At 40.7% G+C, this 19,315-nt stretch overlaps 1 protein-coding gene across 5 annotated transcripts in view; it reads left to right on the top strand.

Annotated features, from left to right (window-relative positions):
* The first annotated feature begins 6,539 nt into the window (after positions 1-6,539).
* Positions 6,540-19,315, top strand: part of LGI1 (leucine rich glioma inactivated 1) — a 175,022-nt gene continuing 162,246 nt past the window's right edge. For 2 of the 5 annotated variants that reach the window (XM_085888003.1, XM_085887995.1), the window contains exons 1-4: positions 6,542-6,896; positions 7,047-7,269; positions 7,695-7,766; positions 13,730-13,798. In XM_085888003.1, coding sequence (XP_085744129.1) covers positions 7,058-7,269; positions 7,695-7,766; positions 13,730-13,798 — 353 coding nt within the window. In that variant the 5' untranslated portion in view covers positions 6,542-6,896; positions 7,047-7,057. Of the gene's footprint in view, positions 6,897-6,994; positions 7,270-7,694; positions 7,767-13,729; positions 13,799-19,315 lie in introns of all 5 variants that reach the window. The other 3 variants (XM_085888011.1, XM_085887987.1, XM_085887981.1) reach the window with 3 other exon arrangements.

Genomic DNA, 19,315 nt, shown 5'->3' with positions numbered 1-19,315 from the left:
ATTAAAACCATTCAAAAACACTTCATTGATTTTTTTTGGCATGCCAAGCCTTCCGTGTAATGAAGGGGGTCTAGTGCTTGTTGATATCACCAGCAGGCTCATGACCTTCCACCTTCTTTTTGTGGAAAAGCTTCTTCATAACCACATGCATTGGGAGAGTTTAACCCTGTGTTTGCTCAGGCAAGCAAGCTGGTTGGGATATGGCTACGAGCTGTTTTTGCTCAATCTCCATAAGATTGAAGTGTCATCACTTCCTCTGTATATGCAGAGCAGTTTCTCAGATTACAATGTTGCCTCTAGCATGATGCAAGGAGCAGGCCAATCACACCATGTCTTTTCAGCGAGAGGTGTACATCATGCTTCCTGAATCTAACGTGGATAAAGTACTGAATGTCATATTCAAATTCTGAATTAATAATCACGACTATCAGGTATGTCATATTACATTAAATTTGGCAAGGTGTGTGTGTGTGTGTGTGTGTGTGTGTGTGTGTGTGTGTGTGTGTGTGTGTGTGTGTGTGTGTGTGTGTGTGTGTGTGTGTGTGTGTGTGTGTGTGTGTGTGTGTGTGTGTGTGTGTGTGTGTCTGAAAATCAGACAAAAACAGGACTGGGCCGATCTCCACCAAATTTTTCAAACGAATAGGTGGTACACAGAGCCAGGTCATTGGCACAAAAATAAAAATAATAATGATAATAAAAAAAATCCACCTGCTGCGATGAAGGGGAGGGGAGGGGGAAGACAACTTATTATTTTCACCTGGAAACATGCCACAGTGCAAGTGGTTTGCTGACCCCTGCTACAGACAGGGGATTACTAGCCACAGAATAAAATATATTTTCCCCACCTCCCCCACTATCTCTCCCCCTCCCCTTCAGAATGCTCCCTAAGGGAGCGGGTCTTTCGAGTGTATCAAGGAAAATGTTTAAATGTTTTACTTGTGATGAGTTTGGTCATCTAAAACGTTTCTGTTTGCAATCCGCACACCCTTCAGCCGAACAGACAGCCAACTTGGCTGATGCTGCTCCCCAGGTCTCCTTGCTACTGTTGTAGAATCTACCCCAGTTGCTGTCTCAGATTATGTCACTCGTTTTGGAAACTAAATGTTGCCATTTTAGATAACCCCCCCCCCCCATTAGAAGTGTATGGTCCTGCCTGTTTAAGTACAAGTCCCAGTTTACAGATCAATGGTTCAGGTGGGACAATGCAATGGCCCAAATGAGATGGTTTTGTCAACAGTATTGCTTTTTAACCACACAAGAAGACTATAGAACAAGAGTGAAAATTGCTTTGCAATACATGTCCCCTAACGATGTGTTATTTCAAATAATCCGATGTACATATATGAAGCACAAACATGCATGTAACCGGGGTGACAGTTCAAGTTCATAGCTGGATCAGGTTTCGAACTCCAGCGAGACAGAGGTGAGTGTGTATAACTGTAGGCCATCCACTAAACTCTTTAATTATGCTATTCACACAAAAGCTAAATATAATAATTTTTGTGTGCATAATTTCGGTTTTAGCCAGACTTTGCGCACCAGTGAACACATCCCTTTATTTGGACGGTGTATAATGGTGCGTTCGATACCGAAAATAATAAAAACAAGTAAAAAAGACAAAATGTCATTGCCCCGTTCTTTTAGTAATTTTGCTGTTTGGAGTTAAAGGGATAGCCCATATTTATGGACAACTAAAATGACCACCAGTCTACAATCTTTGATCAGATTGCAAAATAAAGAGAGAGGCACAAGTATGCCATCACCTACTGTGCTTGTGGCAAATTTGAACAAAATCAGATCATGCATGTCTGAGAAATGGTTGGGAACACATTTAAGTAACAAAATGGCCACCAGTTGGCCATCTTGGATCTGGTCTCAAAACAAATTGACATGGGGCTAAAACCCAATATGCATACATGAAGCAAAAACGTGTATGGCTTTTGTGCAGATATAATACATTGTGATTATACCACCTGAGATCATTCCAATTGCACTGGACCATGGACTAACAACACCCAAGCCTGAGGACTGCTGATCTGTGCTGCTTTATGCAATGGTTACACATTATTTTATTGGGGTGGACGCTAGCTGTCCAGCCAATGGAAGTAAAGCAGTGAGGTGGAGTCAGGGCAGCTGAACACTGACCCACGTATAATATGATATTTTCTCAGATGGACAGATGAACCAGAGGGACATAGTCCCCTCTGATGAAACAGGTAGGAGACTAATAAAGGATGAGTTAGAAAAATAAATATTGCAGATTCAAACAATTTTTAAAACCTACCCTGCACCCCAACTAAAACTGAGACTGTGGGAGAAGAAGGCCATCCTGAACAATATAATCAAGCATCAAACCCAAGGAGTGCTAAGAACAATGCACTTCCAGCACCTCAACCTTCTGAATGCAAAAACCCATTTTTTCTTTGATTTTGAAGTTTCCCCAACTGAAATTACTACCCTGAAACACCCCCGACAACTCTGTCATAACTCACCATGAAGGCATTAAAAAGGAAGCTAAACTCTTTTTTTTCAAGCTTCATCAAGCTACGGAAGTTGATCTGAATGGCGTCTCATTTGTATCTTAGCCCGATGGCAAAGGTTGAGCCCAGAGAAGCCACTCATGCTTGAGGAACTCTCCAATGCCCAAAAGAGCCTTGGCAATGGAAAATCATCTGGTCTTTATACAATGCCAACAGAGTTCTTTGAACTGTTTTGGGACCTAATTGGGTCTGAATTGCTTTCAATCTTCCAAGAAAGCCTGGAGAAGAATGAACTCCTGTTGAGTTGTAGGAGAGCAGTACTGACCTTGCTTCCGAAGAAAGGTGATCCCCTGCTTATTTTCCAGTGGAGGCCAGTATCATTGCTCTGCACCGATTATAAGATTTTTATTTTCCAAAGATATTGCTCCATGTCTTTCACCTTTGTTAAAATTAATTTTGCATGTGGATCAAACCTATTGCGTTCCTGGTCGTAATATCCATGATAATATTTCTATTATTCATGATCTGATTGATGTTTGTGAAATTCATCATGAAAGTGTTAGCATTGTTTTCTTGGATCAAGAGAATGCTTTTCCTTATGTTTCACATAATATTTCTTTGAAATCATGTAATGGTTTGGTTTTAGACCTTTTCTTTTATCAATAATGAACTTGTGCCCCCCATTTGGGTTGAAAGAGGGGTAAGGCAGGGCTGGCCACTGAAAGGTGTTTTATATGCCATATCCCTTGAACTACTCCTGAATACTCTTCATAAGTCTTTGTCTGGCTTTACTGTAAGAGGTTCAAACCACCCTATAAAGAGCATTGCTTATGCTGATGACAAATGTGTCTGCATCAATGACTCTGGTGACGATCGGATGATGCATGACTTGGAACTTTTTCAGAAAGTTTCATCACAAAAATTAACTTGACAAAACCAGAAGCACCATGGCTTTAAGACGCTCATTACCCACCCCCCACCACCCCCCACCACCCCCATCCACTCCCCTTCTCTCCCTGCAAATATTACTTGGAAGAGATATGGGATAAAAATTTTGGGGATCTTCCTTGGTCCCGCTAATTTTGTGAAGCTTAACTGGGAAGGCTTGCCTGAACACATCAAACTGTTTTACCAAGGCTGAGTACTAGTAATAAACAACCTGGTTACCTCACTCTTATGGCACAAGGTCCTTGCTTTACAGGCACCTACAATAGTACATTGGTGGATGAAATAGAAAAGTGTGTTACCCGCATTTTCTGGCCGACAAACACTGGCTGCTACCGGAAAAGCGGATCCTACTGATGTCTGAGGGTGGCCAAGGACTCGTCAATGTCTAGTGCCGTGTCATGACCTTCCATTTAAGTATGATTTGGCATGTATGTGCCCTTATTGGCTTGGAGACAGCTTACCAACTGCATATTGTGTCAAGCTGGGAATTTGGATTATGCTCAAGAGTTGTTCTTTAATGGACTTAACCAAGGTTGACTTATCTCCACTGCCTTTCACCGAAGTCGAATAAATGCTTGACAAGCTTTCACCTGTCTCAGCGACCTCACCACCTTTGAGCGGTCCATGTTTTTTTAATGAACCACTATTTTATCATGCTATCTTCAAAAGTTTTCATCATAATAAGATTTTTATGCAACAATTTATCAATGCCTCAATAACCAAAGTGTGCCATCTCAAAAGCTATGCAAATGATAGGTGGCTAAGTGTTGCTGCTCTTGCCTCAGCAACTGGCATTAGGTGTTGTCACAGAATAGACAAGTTTTTTTTTAATTTGTGCTTTGTATTTACTGCACTTTTCAACTTTGGTGGAACCCTCCTGTACCTCGCTCTGAGTCAAGTCCTTCCTCCTTCCCCAATCTCCATTTATCTGGTCCTGTCAGTTTAGAGCCTATGAATTTCAACTGCTCTCTTTCCCTTTTGGGTACCAAGCATAAAACCCTGCTCCTACAATGCTTAAAACACTCTTTTTCCTTCCTCGTACACCTCTGCACCTTGTAAGTGGTTCACAGTCCTGCACCATACCCCTCCTTTCTGCCCTAATTGGAGATATCACCAACAACCTGTGCCAAAGCGTGTTGGTGACCTCCAATGGGGAATTGGCATTGGATATTACCCACAAATTCCCCTATTATTCACTGCTTTTCACAAGCTAATTCCCTTATCCATATATAACTAAAACTCTCATGTTGTATGTATGTATGCATGTATATATATATATATATATATATATATATATGTATGTATGTTCCCAAAATACAGCCAAAACGACACACGATAGCGCAAAAATTTTAGGGCCACCTTACTCACCATTCGCCTGTGGTGTGCAGTATCAAGTTTTGTTAAAATCGGGCAACGAAAAAAATTATTAAAAAATAAATTCCCGATTCAGTCAAGTACACTCTTCGGGATTATTTGATCAATGCAAACAACCTTAGCGGTATAGTTCGCTTGAGCTGTCTTGTTTTTTTTCTTGAAATGATTTTTTTTTTCATCAACCGCTGTCACAACGGGAATCCAACGGGTTCACGGGTCGTCTCGTTATTCATACAATCAAAGTCTCTCTCTTGCCTATACTTGTTTGTTTGCATAAGAAGCTTTCAGGAATCTCGACTTTTCTAACTTCTTGTTCTTCTTCTTTCATATACAAGGCAGCATCATTGGCTGAGGGTGCGGTTGTGCCACTGATGCAATGCCCTCTGCTAGCTCGGGCAGAAATTTGTAATTTGTTCAGGGTGCCGGCGATAGCTTACCTACTCTTCATAAAGGACTCCCTGGGATCTTTAACATCCACCAACTAATTCCAACAGACGGCACACACATTTACGAGTCATCCTTCCTGTGAAACACCGGGACGTTCTGTCTGCTGAGCTCATTAAAGTGCCTGCTGAAGCTGATGATCTCTGTGTTATCGAAAACACTTCCATGCTCCAAGAGCCTTCGGGGAGCTCAACAATAGTGAGCGTCTTGCTTAAAGATGCCTCTGCTGTTCCTCAACAATTGATTGATGTCACCGATGATATCAAGTCTCTCCACTGGAAGGTGACAATTACACAAAGAACCCAGGCATATTACATTAGATGAATTAATTACTTTTGAACAACTCTTAAATGTAAGATCGTTATGTCAGTCCAGAATGGTATACCAACCACCAAGTTCATAAAAGTACGTAGAGGAAGGGAGAGGGAAATGATGGATGGCTAAATTGAGAAAATGAAAAATGATATAAGGAAGAGAAAGCAGGATGATAGGAGAGAAGGTTGGGGAAGTGTTGGAGCAGTCGGAAGAGACGAGAAAATTGGTTGGAGTTTGGGAAGAGATGTAAGAAGAGAAAAGGGAGGGAAGGCCATGTATGAAGCGTACAGGTGCTAGCAAATGTAATGGATAGATTCTGCCATCTGTGTACCGAATATATAGATGACCCTTCATTTCAGCAGAATGTCCTCCATCATAACTGAATAGTAACAAATCAGAAATTAACCCAAAGCATCCGAGCATTTTAAACAAATCTTTGGGATTGCTGGTGAATGAATGTACAGACTAATGAAGTGTCCTTGAAAAACAGGATTTGTGTCCAAAAAAGTCTTTGACTAATTTAACGGAGATTAACCCTGAGTAAACTACAGGCCTTCTGTCGATGAATGCGGTATATTGTACAAAATGGCACCAATTTGGCCGAAGCCGATTTGATGTTTTAACAATTTGCACAATAGTGTATTGAACAATTTCGTTTTTAGAGCAGGCCTAAGCACCGAAGTGGAGGGACATATACCCATTAAAGGTTTAAGCAGATAAATATGCTTCCCATTGGTCTAGCCCATGTGGCTCATGATGTAAACGACTCCCAATGATTTGAAGAAAGTTTAAATGACGCAAAAGGAGAAACAACCACCGATGGCACTTGATCAGTCATCGGTCGATGCGTGATGAATTTCCCACAGAACAGTCGCAGGTGGGTTGAACGTCCTCTATTAAACCCGACTTGGCGATATTTTCAGTGCCTCACGTTGTTCGAAACATAAAAGACCATTCTAATGGTCGATGTGGCTCCCGCAGCTCCCTTTTCCCCGCATATCTCTTCCTCTTATTGTCTTTTGTTTCGCTTATTGGCAGACGCACAGATCATGTTGTTGTCCGAACTCTCTGTGCCGCCCACGAAGGAGCTGAGCTGCCTGTGATCTCGCCTGAACGACCCGCACAGCAAGCTGCAGGGAAACGAAGACTACAGTCGGTAGTGGGTCGAACTCCCCACTCTTCCTCCTCCCGTGTGATTTCTGGCTCTGTGAAATTGGGCTCTGCCGTCGGTTGCCCTGGGAGGGGTGTTCTAAAAGGGGTGCGAATCGAAGGGAGGGAGGACCGAGTAGGCTTGCGCACGAGGCGACAGCATCAGCAGCAGCTTCACCATTTGAGGTGGGAGGATATTCTGGGTGGCTTTTAACATTTATATGTTTAATATGAAGATTTTGGTGATATTATTCTGTTTTGACGAGTTAATTGTTTTACTGAAGGTTTGAGGCATTAAATGTCACCAAGCAATCTGTACCTTCATCTCCATCTCAGCATTCGTGGGAATGGCGAGGGAAAACTGCAGGCTGTTACCCGCACTGTGCCTCACCGTTTGCTTTTGCCTGGGATTCTGCACATCTGTCACAGCCAAGGGGCCACATAAAAAGAGCACCAATAAGTGTCCGACGCCGTGTTTGTGCTCAAATGAGAATGTGTACGTACGTTGCACCAAGGTCGACCAGGTGCCCAGATACCTCCCGGCGAACGCAACCTTCCTGTAAGCTACGGTCTTCCTGACTCTTCGATATGGCAATCGCGTTTGGTTATGATTATGTGATGCCATCAATCCTAGAAACGCGCGCATGTCATATCTAGCACATAGTGTTCCGCGTGTGCCGCACTGCGCTGAGCTAAGATTACTCTTCATTACCTTTGATATCTTATCCACCTCATGCTACATTGGCACTCGTTGGTTGCCTCGTGTTAGAAATTTTGCATTTATTTCAGGGTTTTGGTTTTTCCGTATTTTTTCCTCATCCCTTTGCTAAACTGTATCATTGCCTTGAGAAACCAAGCATATGTACCAGGAATACTCATTGTCACCCCTTTAAAAGGGATGCATAGAAAACAGCCTTCTTTTGGAATTAGAAATCTTGGTACCCACTGGTAATGCCATGGCAATACTGGCTCTCTTCTTGGCAGGACATTTCACAATGCGACCTTTGGAGAGATCACCAACGGGACATTTTCCCATTTTCCATCGTTGCATTTAATGTGAGTATATAAAATAGCTGAACAATATTCATTCTCACCATGAGCTATATTATATCCAGTCGGCCCATTTCATAATGGGACATTGGTGGTGTTTAACTATGTGGAGACCCACATGCATATCAGTGCTGTTTACATACAAGCTTTGCAAAATATGAATGACAAATGCTACAGTAACAATGAAGTGAATACGTGGCTACATATCTTCTACAAATGCAAAATGGCAATTTTTACCACTCTTCCTCATACTTTTGGAAGAGGTGATATTTCAGGGTTTTGGTTTTTGATTTTTTGAAAAAAATGAGAGAGAGAGAGAATGGGAGTTACAACAAATCCCCCCCCCCCACCAAAACCCCTGTCCACCCCTTCTGCTCCATACATGTCCCTTACCTCCCCCTCCCTTTACCACAATCATATTTTCCTTCTTTCCCTCTTATATAACCTTCCTTCTCTCAATGTTAAGTTGCTTATTTCAGCCAACACCAATCCACCACCCTCTCCCTTTCCCACGTGCGTACTTAATAAACGGATGGCCCGAAAAGGCCCATAGAAAATGTGCGACAAATTATTTAATGCCGATTCTGATATCCAGGTTCTACGCTCTGTTACAGAGTGTTGGTGCTGCCAAAGCATTTTTTTTTGCAAGGGTTATACTAGATGGTTTTCCATTACCTTCCCAGCGTGTTCAATATATTTTACACTTGCAAATACCACCTGTTGCTTCGCTAAATGGAATACTGAGAGGGGGGAAAAACAGAGGGGGGGGAAGAGAGGGGGGGTGAGGAGGGGTGGGGGAGTGAGGCGGGGTGTGGAGTGAGGAGGGAGGGAGAAGTGAAGGCAGACGAGCAGTGGAGCGTTAATTACGATTCATAGTGTCTCATCAAAATGATTCTGCAAAGAATAACAGTGACAAAGAATAACAGACAAATACCATCCAGAGACAAGCACTGCCCAGACATAACCACCATCCAGACATGTATGGAGATAACCATCATCCAGAGACAGAGAGAGGTGTGGGAGAAGGGTGCTGCACTGTATAGGGAGGGGGGTAGAGCAAGGATGGGACAGAGAGACAGAGACAGAGACAGAGACAGAGACAGAGACAGAGACAGAGACAGAGACAGAGACAGAGAGAGAGAGAGAGAGAGAGAGAGAGAGAGAGACAGAGAGAGAGAGAGAGAGAGAGAGAGAGAGAGAGAGAGAGAGAGATAGCAGATAGAATTAGCAGATAGAATGTTATGCTTTATGAACATACATACATACATACATTCTCTCTCTCTCATTCTCTCTCTCTCATTCTCTCTCTCTCTCATTCTCTCTCTCTCTCATTCTCTCTCTCTCTCATTCTCTCTCTCATTCTCTCTCTCATTCTCTCTCTCATTCTCTCTCTCATTCTCTCTCTCATTCTCTCTCTCATTCTCTCTCTCATTCTCTCTCTCATTCTCTCTCTCTCTCTCTCTCTCTCTCTCAGCAATTTTTCGGGAATCATCAGGTTGGAGTCAATGTGTTTACCGACTTATAGTACATACTGTTTACAACCCAAAAACCTTGAGTAGCTTTCACCGAAAATCAACGTTGCATTTATTTTAACGTCTCAAGGAGATGTGTACAAACATGAATCTTTACAAACAGCTGCATGTGACTGGTTCAAAAAAATTCGAGTCAGTGTGAATGCTTGTGCTTGGCAAAGCACTACCTTGGAGTTCCCTTGGTGGTGGAGACACGAGTAAAGCAGACAGTTTGCTCATCTGGTAAACAGAGGTTCTTAAAAAAAAAAATACCACAATCCAATGATCCACATACCGCTTAAATCAGATGCAAAATTTAGACATGTACATTATTGATCATATCTCATATCCATGAGACATGGCTCTTCAAACCCCCCCCCCCATTCTCTCACCCCTCCTGCACGATATAAACACAGAACTTACCCCAATCTTCGCAGGAAACATTAGTCCCACCAACTGCCGCAGGCAAACCATCCAAACTCACTTCATATTCCCTGTTACCGGGCCAACAATCCAATGCTTGGCGAATGGGTAATTTGTGAAAACATTCAGATTTCACTCCAGATTTCAACACTTATCCGTCCACGAGATCCGATTCTCAAATCAGGCATAATATTTTCAATATATACTTTAATTGGTCCGTGAGAATAGATCATGTTTCCAAGGCAATGCATGTTTTAATTGGCTGAATCAATATGGCGGTTAAAACCCGTGCGAGGCAAAGTTGGGCTGACCAAGGATGAGCTTTTCATGGAGGTAAGCCATCATCTTCAAAAGGGGTTTTTAAATGAACCCAAACACCAAATTTTCATTCATGCACTTCCTTGGAGTTCCCTTAGTATGCATGCAAAGTTTGGGGCCACTAGGTTTCACACACACACAATTAATGGAGGACACGGACACACACACACACACACACACACACACACACAATATATATATATATATATATATATATATATATATATATATATATATATATATATATATATATATATATATATATATATATATATATATATATATATATATATATATATATATATATATATAACAACAAGGACTGCAGGAGTTAGACTCAGAGCAGTATCATGGTAAACAGAGGCTATTGAAGAAAATACCTTGGTAAACCAAAATAATGTGTGAAAAGGATATGTCCAAGAATATTAAACATTATGAAAAGGCTTCTTTTTTTTTTAAGTACGGAAGGTGTAAAAAAGCAGGTGAAGACAATGCCAAGCTTATTGAAGTGATTTTGCTTCAACATTTCCACAAGAACAGTCAGAAAATTACTAGTCACTGAGAATGTTTCTTGGAGCCTGGAGGTGAGGAAGGGTTTTTTGGAGGAGTTCCACGTCAGAGCGGAGGAAGTAAATAAACAGCTAAAAATGCTAAGAGAGGATATAGCTCTTGGCTGGTGCCTCTTCTTCCCACCTTGCTTCTCTTGAGGAAGTAAAAAACATTACATACCACAGTATTGGAATCTCAAAGACTGGAGGTGGATTCCAAGAGACTGTTACACTCCCACTGGCAGCAAGTTGTTGTAATTGGAATAGAGCAACTCCATATATTCTGGGGATAGCTAGCCCAATGCTCCCAAGAGCAGCTAAAGGAGACAAAACTTTATACATTAGAAAGGAGGTGAACATGAGAGGATCTGATAGAGATGTTTGAAATAATTAAGGGTATAGACCAAATATATACAGAATTGTTTTCAGCAGAATGAATAGTGACAGAACCAGGGGCCATGCACAGACTGAGAATAAAGAAGAGGATAGTTAGAATGGTAATGAGGCAGAGGTGACACATTGAATACTTAATCCATTGAATGGTCTCCCTATAGAGATAGTTGCAGCAGAAACAGTAGATACTTTTAACTGGAATTAAATAGGCACTTGGAAGCATTGGGGATAGAGGGGTAGATGGACATTGGTATGACTGGTAGAGAGCATAGGTATTGATGGGTGATTCGAAACATTATTGCATTGATTGTGATGTCTGTGAGAGGTTTCGTCCAAAAGTGAATATGTTGTCAGTGTTTGTTAATTCTTCCTTCGACAATCCTCTTCATCCCCTAAAAAAAAATGATCTCCCTGGTGATGTTCCTGAGTCTACCTCACTGTTCATTTCTCCCCATTCTTTCTCCCCTAAGCCCCAGTAACATAAAGTCGATAAACTGATAGGTTGAATTAACGTGGCATTGTTAGAGGGCAAGCATGATGGGGTCAAAAGGCCTGCTCCCCGTGTCCAAGTTCCTTGTATATTCTTGCAATTTTCACTTTTCTTTTAGATTACCCTTTTTTAATAATGGCATCAACAAATTTGTTGAGCCAAGTGATGATACTTCCAACTGTCAATCCAACTATCACTTGAGAAAGTCGCTTGAGAGTTGATGTTCTTCTGGGATTGCATGGAACTTTGTCTGGAAAGGCACTGAGTTGTCCCCCTTTGCTACATGAGATCATGCATGATATAATTTGTGCCTTATGAAAGATGGATACAACATCTTGAATAGTGTTTGTTTATTGCTTGGATTGACAGCATCCATTATGATGATATTATTTTGGGTTAATATGAGAAGCTCTCACAGAATGACTGTCTTCAACCACATTACCCTGTTCATTTGTGTATCACTCACACTGTTGAGTGTCAGAGGTTCAGAGAGAAGTGTATATAGGCCTTTACCATATACTCCACAGGCATATGTATTGACCTCGATGTACTTTTAAATGACCAAGAAGATTTGTAGACAACGGCACAAGCAGAACGCATAGTTTCACCTCGCACATTCATTCTGAACAAAAATACCATCGTTAACTTAACACGCCACTATTATGGCCCACTGCTATTATGGCCAATATACCCGAATCATCCATGCACCTATGTCACGTAGTTTCTTGGCATGGGTTATGAACGTCATAAATTTAATTCTTCACTCACATCGGGTCATAGATCAGATAGACAGTGTGACGTTTCAGATTTTTGGATAAGGATTTCAATTCAAACAATTATGGCTGGAATACCAATTCACTGATAATGTCATTACTATCACCCGATGTACTCCATGGGGAGTTGATGACACATGCCAAGTTTCAATTTTTTTCCTTGAGCGGTTTTGGAGAAAATGATGTCCAGTTTTTTTTCCCTTTATTCCAATATGACTGCCATACCATGTGAACTATGATGTCAGAGTTAGCAATAAAATATTCTCCATGAGGAGTCCCTCCTATGTTTAAAGTTTTGTATCAATCAGTCAAGTGGTTGCAGAGAAAAGCATTTTTGGATAATGATTTCAATTCAACCAATTATTGCTGGAATACTTCACCGATGACATCATTGTTATCATTTTATATACCCCATAGGGAGTGGATAACATTTTGCAAAGTTTAAATGTTTTCGTTAGGCAGTTTCAGAGAAAATGTTGTCCAAATTTTTCCTTTAATCCAATATGGCTCCATACCATGTGCCCTATGACAGAGTTAGCAATAAAATATTCTCCATGGAGAATCGCAGGTGGGTTGAACGTCCTCTATTAAACCCGACTTGGCTATATTTTCAGTGCCTCACGTTGTTCGAAACATAAAAGACCATTCTAATGGTCGATGTGGCTCTCGCAGCTCCCTTTTCCCCGGATATCTATTCTTCTTATTGTCTTTTGTTTCGCTGGGGAGCGATTCAAGAGTTCAGCGGTTCAAGAGTTCAGTCCCTCCTTTGTTTAAAGATTTGTATCGATCGGACAAGCTATTGCAGATAAGAATATTTTTTAAAGAAAATATGTAGACAGAGATGCGGGGATGCACGCACGCACACACCAATAATCTCGCATCCCTTATGGGGCGAGAAAAAAATGGAAATATTGGTCCAGCAAATGGATTTTTCAGCAAAAGGGACAGTGACAGATAGGATCTCAACATTATAAGCTATACGTTCACGAGACTTCCAAACAAACAAGCCAACATCGACATTGTGATCGGCAGTTTCATCCATGCACTGCATGACTTCCTTGCAACGATGCCAGATGATCACTGAGAAAAATCAACATGAATTTTTGTGTGTTGCAGAACAATACAACCAATTCACATACATGCCAAATTGCGAGGTAATGTAGACAAATATGTAATTTTCCAATTCCTGTACTTTGCAATATTCTGATCGAGTATCAGATTATGCAGGGATGTATGTATGTAATGTATGTATGTATGTATGTATGTATGTATGTATGTATGTATGTATGTATGTATGTATGTATGTATGTATGTATGTATGTATGTATGTATGCATGTATGTATATATATATATATATATATATATATATATATATATATATATATATATATATATATATATATATATATATATATATATATATATACCATATGCAGTTTTCACATCTTTATTAGCATGAATCTGCAGGCCTCATGGCCCAGCTGTTGTGCTTATATGAATGTACCTGGTCAGTCTGTTGAAGGACTCAACATTCAACATTGAGGGCGATGCTTTCAAGGGGTTGCGCAAGCTACAGTACCTGTAAGTAACAATTGCTTTTGCATTCCATTAAGACCCTTCTTTTGATATTGATATGGAAATGGTGGCTAATGGCCTCCATGTTTAATGGTTAATATATGTGAATTATGAGTTTCTTAAATAATGTTATTTTAATCAGGTGAGCTTATGTGATCGAACAGTGTCCATAAGTGAGTAAGTCAGTCAGTGAGTCAGTCATTATCGCTTAACCAAACACACGAATCTTCATGAAACTTGTCTGCAAGCTTCATATCTGACGTCGAAAGAAGGTGTACTGACCACATCAAAATCTGCACTCATTTGGGGGGTCTACGGGAGGTTTTTTTTTTAACCCCCCCTCCCCCAATAGGTATTTGTTCTTTTCTCTTAAACTACACACATGATTTTGATGAAACTTAACCACAACCTTCATCACCTGTGATGTACCAAAGTTTGTTCACGGCATTAAAAAAAAAAAAAATCAGGGTCTATGGTCGTCTGTGGGTAGTTTGAGGGACTGTTGCTTCTGATCAAGGTGAGTTTCAATATGCACAGTCCTATTTTTGTTATTATAATCATCACAATGTCAGTGGACTCTCTATGTCGGAATTTCCTGGAAAAGTTGCTAATCCCTGCCCCAAACAAAAATATAATGAAAACGTCAAATAAGATAAACTTATGAGCTTCATAAAATGCCAATCATTCTTCTTCCGCAGTTTTAAAGTAGCTCTGGGCTGCTAGTTTCTAGCTTCTCCCAAGTAGTTAGAAGCCATCGATAAACTCTCTTCCAGTGGAGAAAAGATAGTGGCAGCAGATACGGTAGATGGGTTTAAACTGGGATTATATAGGTACATAGAAGCATTGGGGATGGAGAGATATATGGATATTGACAGAAATGTATGGGCAATATATGATGGACCTGATGGCCTTGTCCTGCATTTCCTTGTAAAATGGGTATTAGTTCACTGTAGTCCCTGAATGTTATTCTTTCTTTCTTCAGAGCTGAACTCAGCAAATGGTTATAACACAAATTAACTGCATTTTATCATGTGAAGGTCCACATCAATATCGCTTTTTCTTACCTTGCTGGTCCAGCTGCATTGGACCAATGTTAGCTCAAGAGCTACATTGGACCAATCTCACCTGTGGAACCAACTTCCCCAGTCAGTTCAATCCCATTCTTCCGTCCAAGTCTTCAAGACAGCTGTTCACCACTCGCTCAGGTTTTCCCCATACAAAACCTTGATCTTTTCTACCCCCTGTTAATCCACCTCAAACTCACCGCATTCAAATTCCCTGCTTTCCTTCCTGAAAGTTCCAGTTGTGTCCATCTTGTTTACCCCGTGTGCCCCGCCCCATCCCTCTCCTTTCCACAAATATCCTAATGTCTTTATTCCAACACTGTTTTGTGCTTCCCTCTCCCACACCTGTCTCATGTCCTGTGTATTAGCTCTCATACGAGCCTCGACAATCTGCACACAGAAAAAAAAAGAAAGATGTCATGTATAGTACGATACTTGCGAAATCCATAAAACAAATTTGACTTCAAAAATAATTGGTGGTTGAATTCAATTACCAAATTTGCAGCAACTCTTCAAATTTCAAATTAATCAGATGAAAATTGACAATTTCAGAAATTCAGCCTATGTTGACCTTTTGACCTGTGTTGACCTCAAATAATTGGTGGTTGAATTCAGCAACCTGATTTGCAAATCTTCTTCAAATTTCAAGTCAATCTTATGAAAATTGATGATTTTAGAAATTCCACCGAAGTTGTTGACCTTTGACCGATGTTGATCTCAAAAAGTAATTGGCTGGTTGAATTCAATGACCTGAAATATAAATCCTCTTCAAATGTCAAGTGAATAGAATGAAAATTGAGTATTTTAGAAATACCACATGAGTTGACCATTGGCCTATGTTGACCTTTGGGTCCATGTTGATCTCAAAAATAATTGGTGGTCGAATTCAGTTACCTGATATGCAAATCTTGTTCAAATTTCTAGTCAAGCGAATGAAAATTGAGGATTTGAGAAATGTGATAATTGATGGTCGAATTCAGTTACCTGATATGCAAATCTTGTTCAAATTTCTAGTCAACCAAATGAAAATTGAGGATTTTAGAAATGTGATAAAGTTGTTGAACTTTGGCCTATGTTGACCTTTTGACCTCAAAAACAATAGGCTTCTTGCTGATGACGAACTCTGCCATGTGGTGAAGTTTCGTGAAGATAGTTTAAAATTGTGATCTGTAGGCGATAAACATACAAACAGACAGACAAGCCGGTAGGCGGACATGGGTAGTCGATCAAGTCGAATTTAGTCGTTTTTCAGCCATTACTAGCCAACAAAAGCGTCCATAGCAACGGTTCTTTCTCACACATAACTAGGACATACCATGAACCTACCATACCAGTTTCATGTATGTCTGACTCGTAGTCTCTGAGATATAACGAACTTGGTTTTTTTTTAATTTTTTTCGACCAGGGTTCATTCAAAGTCTATCTTCTCCGACAGTTTTCCTGGGAGCGGGCTGAATTTTTTGTCAAGGAGGCTGAATGTGTTGCCCACAAACGATCATAGTTTGATTTTTGAATTTCGATATTTTTATTTTTTTAGATATTTTTGAAAATTTCAAAGCCCCGTTGCTGGGCAACCAAGGGGTCCATAGCAACGGTTCTCAAACGCGCACAACTAAGTCATGGTATGAACCTACCACCAGAGTTTCATCAAAATCAGCCTACGATTAACGGAGTACTGGCCTGGACAGACAGACAGACATAACGACGGAAAACCTGACAATAAGGGTAGATAGATCGACTACCCAACAGACAAGCCCGTAGGCGGCAATGGGTCGCCGAGCATGGAAACTATAAGATATAGAGCAAAATGGATGTCATACAGCGGAAAGGGAATCACCTTAAGATTATGCATATCAAATCTCATCTCGTTCTGTCGACTGATAACTACTCGGTATCCATTTGAATGAAAAGTACCAAAAATGCGGTTTGAAATCAGAAATCCCCAAAGTTCGAGGGGGTGCTGTGGGTGAACAAAGATCTAAATTGAAAATCCGGCTCGATCGTTTGTGCACAATGTATTCCAGTGTGAATTTTCATGACCATCCGACCATAACCCTAGGAGGAGTAGCATTTGGCGCGAAGGCACCTCCAGCTCTCGCATATTATCGATTTTTGCACCAATTGACCTTTGACCCCTGACCTAAGCGAAATCGATCAATATGTCCTGAGGCAAAGTTGTAGTACTCATTGAGTACCATGAACCTGCAAAGTTTCATTCGTATCGATGCACTCACCTGGTCGCTAGAGGGCCTTCAATTATCCCCAATTATCGTGCATACCCGAATTGTAGGGGGCGCTGCGGGTAAAGTATTCCATATATCACAAAAACCGGAATATATTTGATAGCGCATCACCTGCAGATCATTTGTGCCAAATTTCATAACCCTACGTGGGATAATGGCTTTCGGAATTGATTTTGTGTGAACGGTACCGATTTTGAAGGTTTTTCAGTTGTTGCTAGGGAACCAAAGCGTCCCTAGCAACCATCACAATTTCCAAAGCACTAGGTCATAAGATGTACCTACCACCCAAGTTTGGTCAAAATCCGCCCACGTTTACTACCAATTATGCTGATGACAAACGAACAAACATCCAAACAAACAGGCAGAATTACTGACAATATGGGTTACCTATTTCGGTGACCCAACAGACACAGACAGAATAACACATGCAACCAACCAATATACTTGAAAAAAATCTTTGATTTTCGCAAGTCAAAAAAAAAAAAGGATTTAGGGAAATCCACTGAACAACAGTGTTGCGACTTGGCTGTCCAACTTAGACTTAGATCTGTGAGCTGTAATTTGTGAAATGCAAGATTGAGATTGACAAGAAAAATAACAATAATAATAACAATAATGGCAATAATAACAAGAAAAAGACCAATCAGACATTGTAGACCCTCACCAGGAATTGGTTTGTGTGGTGTTTGTGTAGTGTATTTTGTGTGGTGTTTGTGTACTGGTGTGTCATGTAATTGTGGACAATAATAACTCCACTGTATCTGACAATCTGGCAGGCCAGACATAACTAGAACTGCCACTTTATAACTGCTGGCAGTGATGACCAGGTACCAAGACATCCTGCTTTGATTGGACACCTGACCCTGACCCATAAGGCTTATTATTATTCAATTGAATTTAGAATGGGATTAAAATAAATTCAACTCAAATCAAATAGAAGACCAAATAGGAACAGTTCTGCATTGAAGTTATCAGAAGAAACCCAAACAAGCAAAAAGAAAAGATGAAGTCATCAGGAAGAATCTGGATAGGATTTGGGTTTGAGCTGATACTTCTCTACCCTCAGACCCATCCAGGGACAGCCAAGTGACCCTAATTAAAAAAAAACAAAACACTCATATCAAAAAATTAAATAACTCCTGCTGCCAGACCATGTGTCTGATCAAGTTGAAATTTAAAACATATATTCCCCATTACTACTGGATCATATTTGTGAAGCTTCACGTTGATTGATTAAGCAGTTTCAGAGAAAACATTATTTAATGTTGTTGTGTTGTTCGTCTTTCGGCTGCTCCCGTTAGGGGTCGCCACAGCGGATCATCCGTTATGATTCGCATACTGATTTGGCATAGGTTTTACGCCGGATGCCCTTCCTGACGCAACCCTGGTCGCCTCTTACGACACAGGGATAAGGATTGGGTTTCGCCATGATTCCGGGCTGCCCTACACCCTCTCATAGCGCGGCCCAGTGCAGAGCTCCCATCCTCGAGTGATCCTCCAACCCAAGCCTCCGAGGAGCCGGATTACAGGCGCACGCCACTACGCCCGGAAGAAAACATTATTTAATATCTTCTTAAATCCAATATGGCTGCCAAACCATGTGACATCAATTATTCCTGAACAAACTTGCACACACATGCCTTGTGGAACATTTGTGTGAAGTTTCCCCTACATCTGTCGATCCGTTCTGGAGAAGAAGATTTTTGTTTTCATGCAAATCCAACATGGCTGCCAAACCATGTGACCTATGACATCGTGCGAAACTTTTGTTCCTCATGGATAGGCGGTCACTTGTGTAAAATTTCACCTCGATCTGTTCAGCCACTTCGGAGAAGAAGATTTTTAAAAGTTTTCCTTCAAAAAAAGTAATATGGCTGCCGAATCACGTGACTGATGAAGTCATCAAAAAAAAATTGTGGACCATTTTCTCTCCAGATGATCCTCAAAATTTTTCGTACTGATTGGATGTAGAGTTCCACATACGCAATTATGACGTCATAACGAGGGCACCTGTGACATCTTTTAAAAAAAATCACTCATTCCCCATGAGGAGTACTTGCTGTGTGCCAAGTTTCAATTTTTTCCTTGGTGCGGTTTCAGAGATACAGAGGTCCAAAGTTTTTCCAATATGGCTGCCACACCACATGACCGAAGACATCATAATTATCATTGAAACATTCTACATCAGTATTCACACCAATGGTGAAAATTTAGTC

Source organism: Eptatretus burgeri, chromosome 1 (genome assembly GCF_056783735.1).
Source record: "Eptatretus burgeri isolate ZD-2024b chromosome 1, Ebu_testis_v1, whole genome shotgun sequence".
Classification (NCBI taxonomy): Eukaryota; Metazoa; Chordata; class Myxini; order Myxiniformes; family Myxinidae; genus Eptatretus; species Eptatretus burgeri.
Note: the sequence above shows the minus strand (reverse complement) of the source record. Positions and strands in the feature narration are given on the sequence as shown.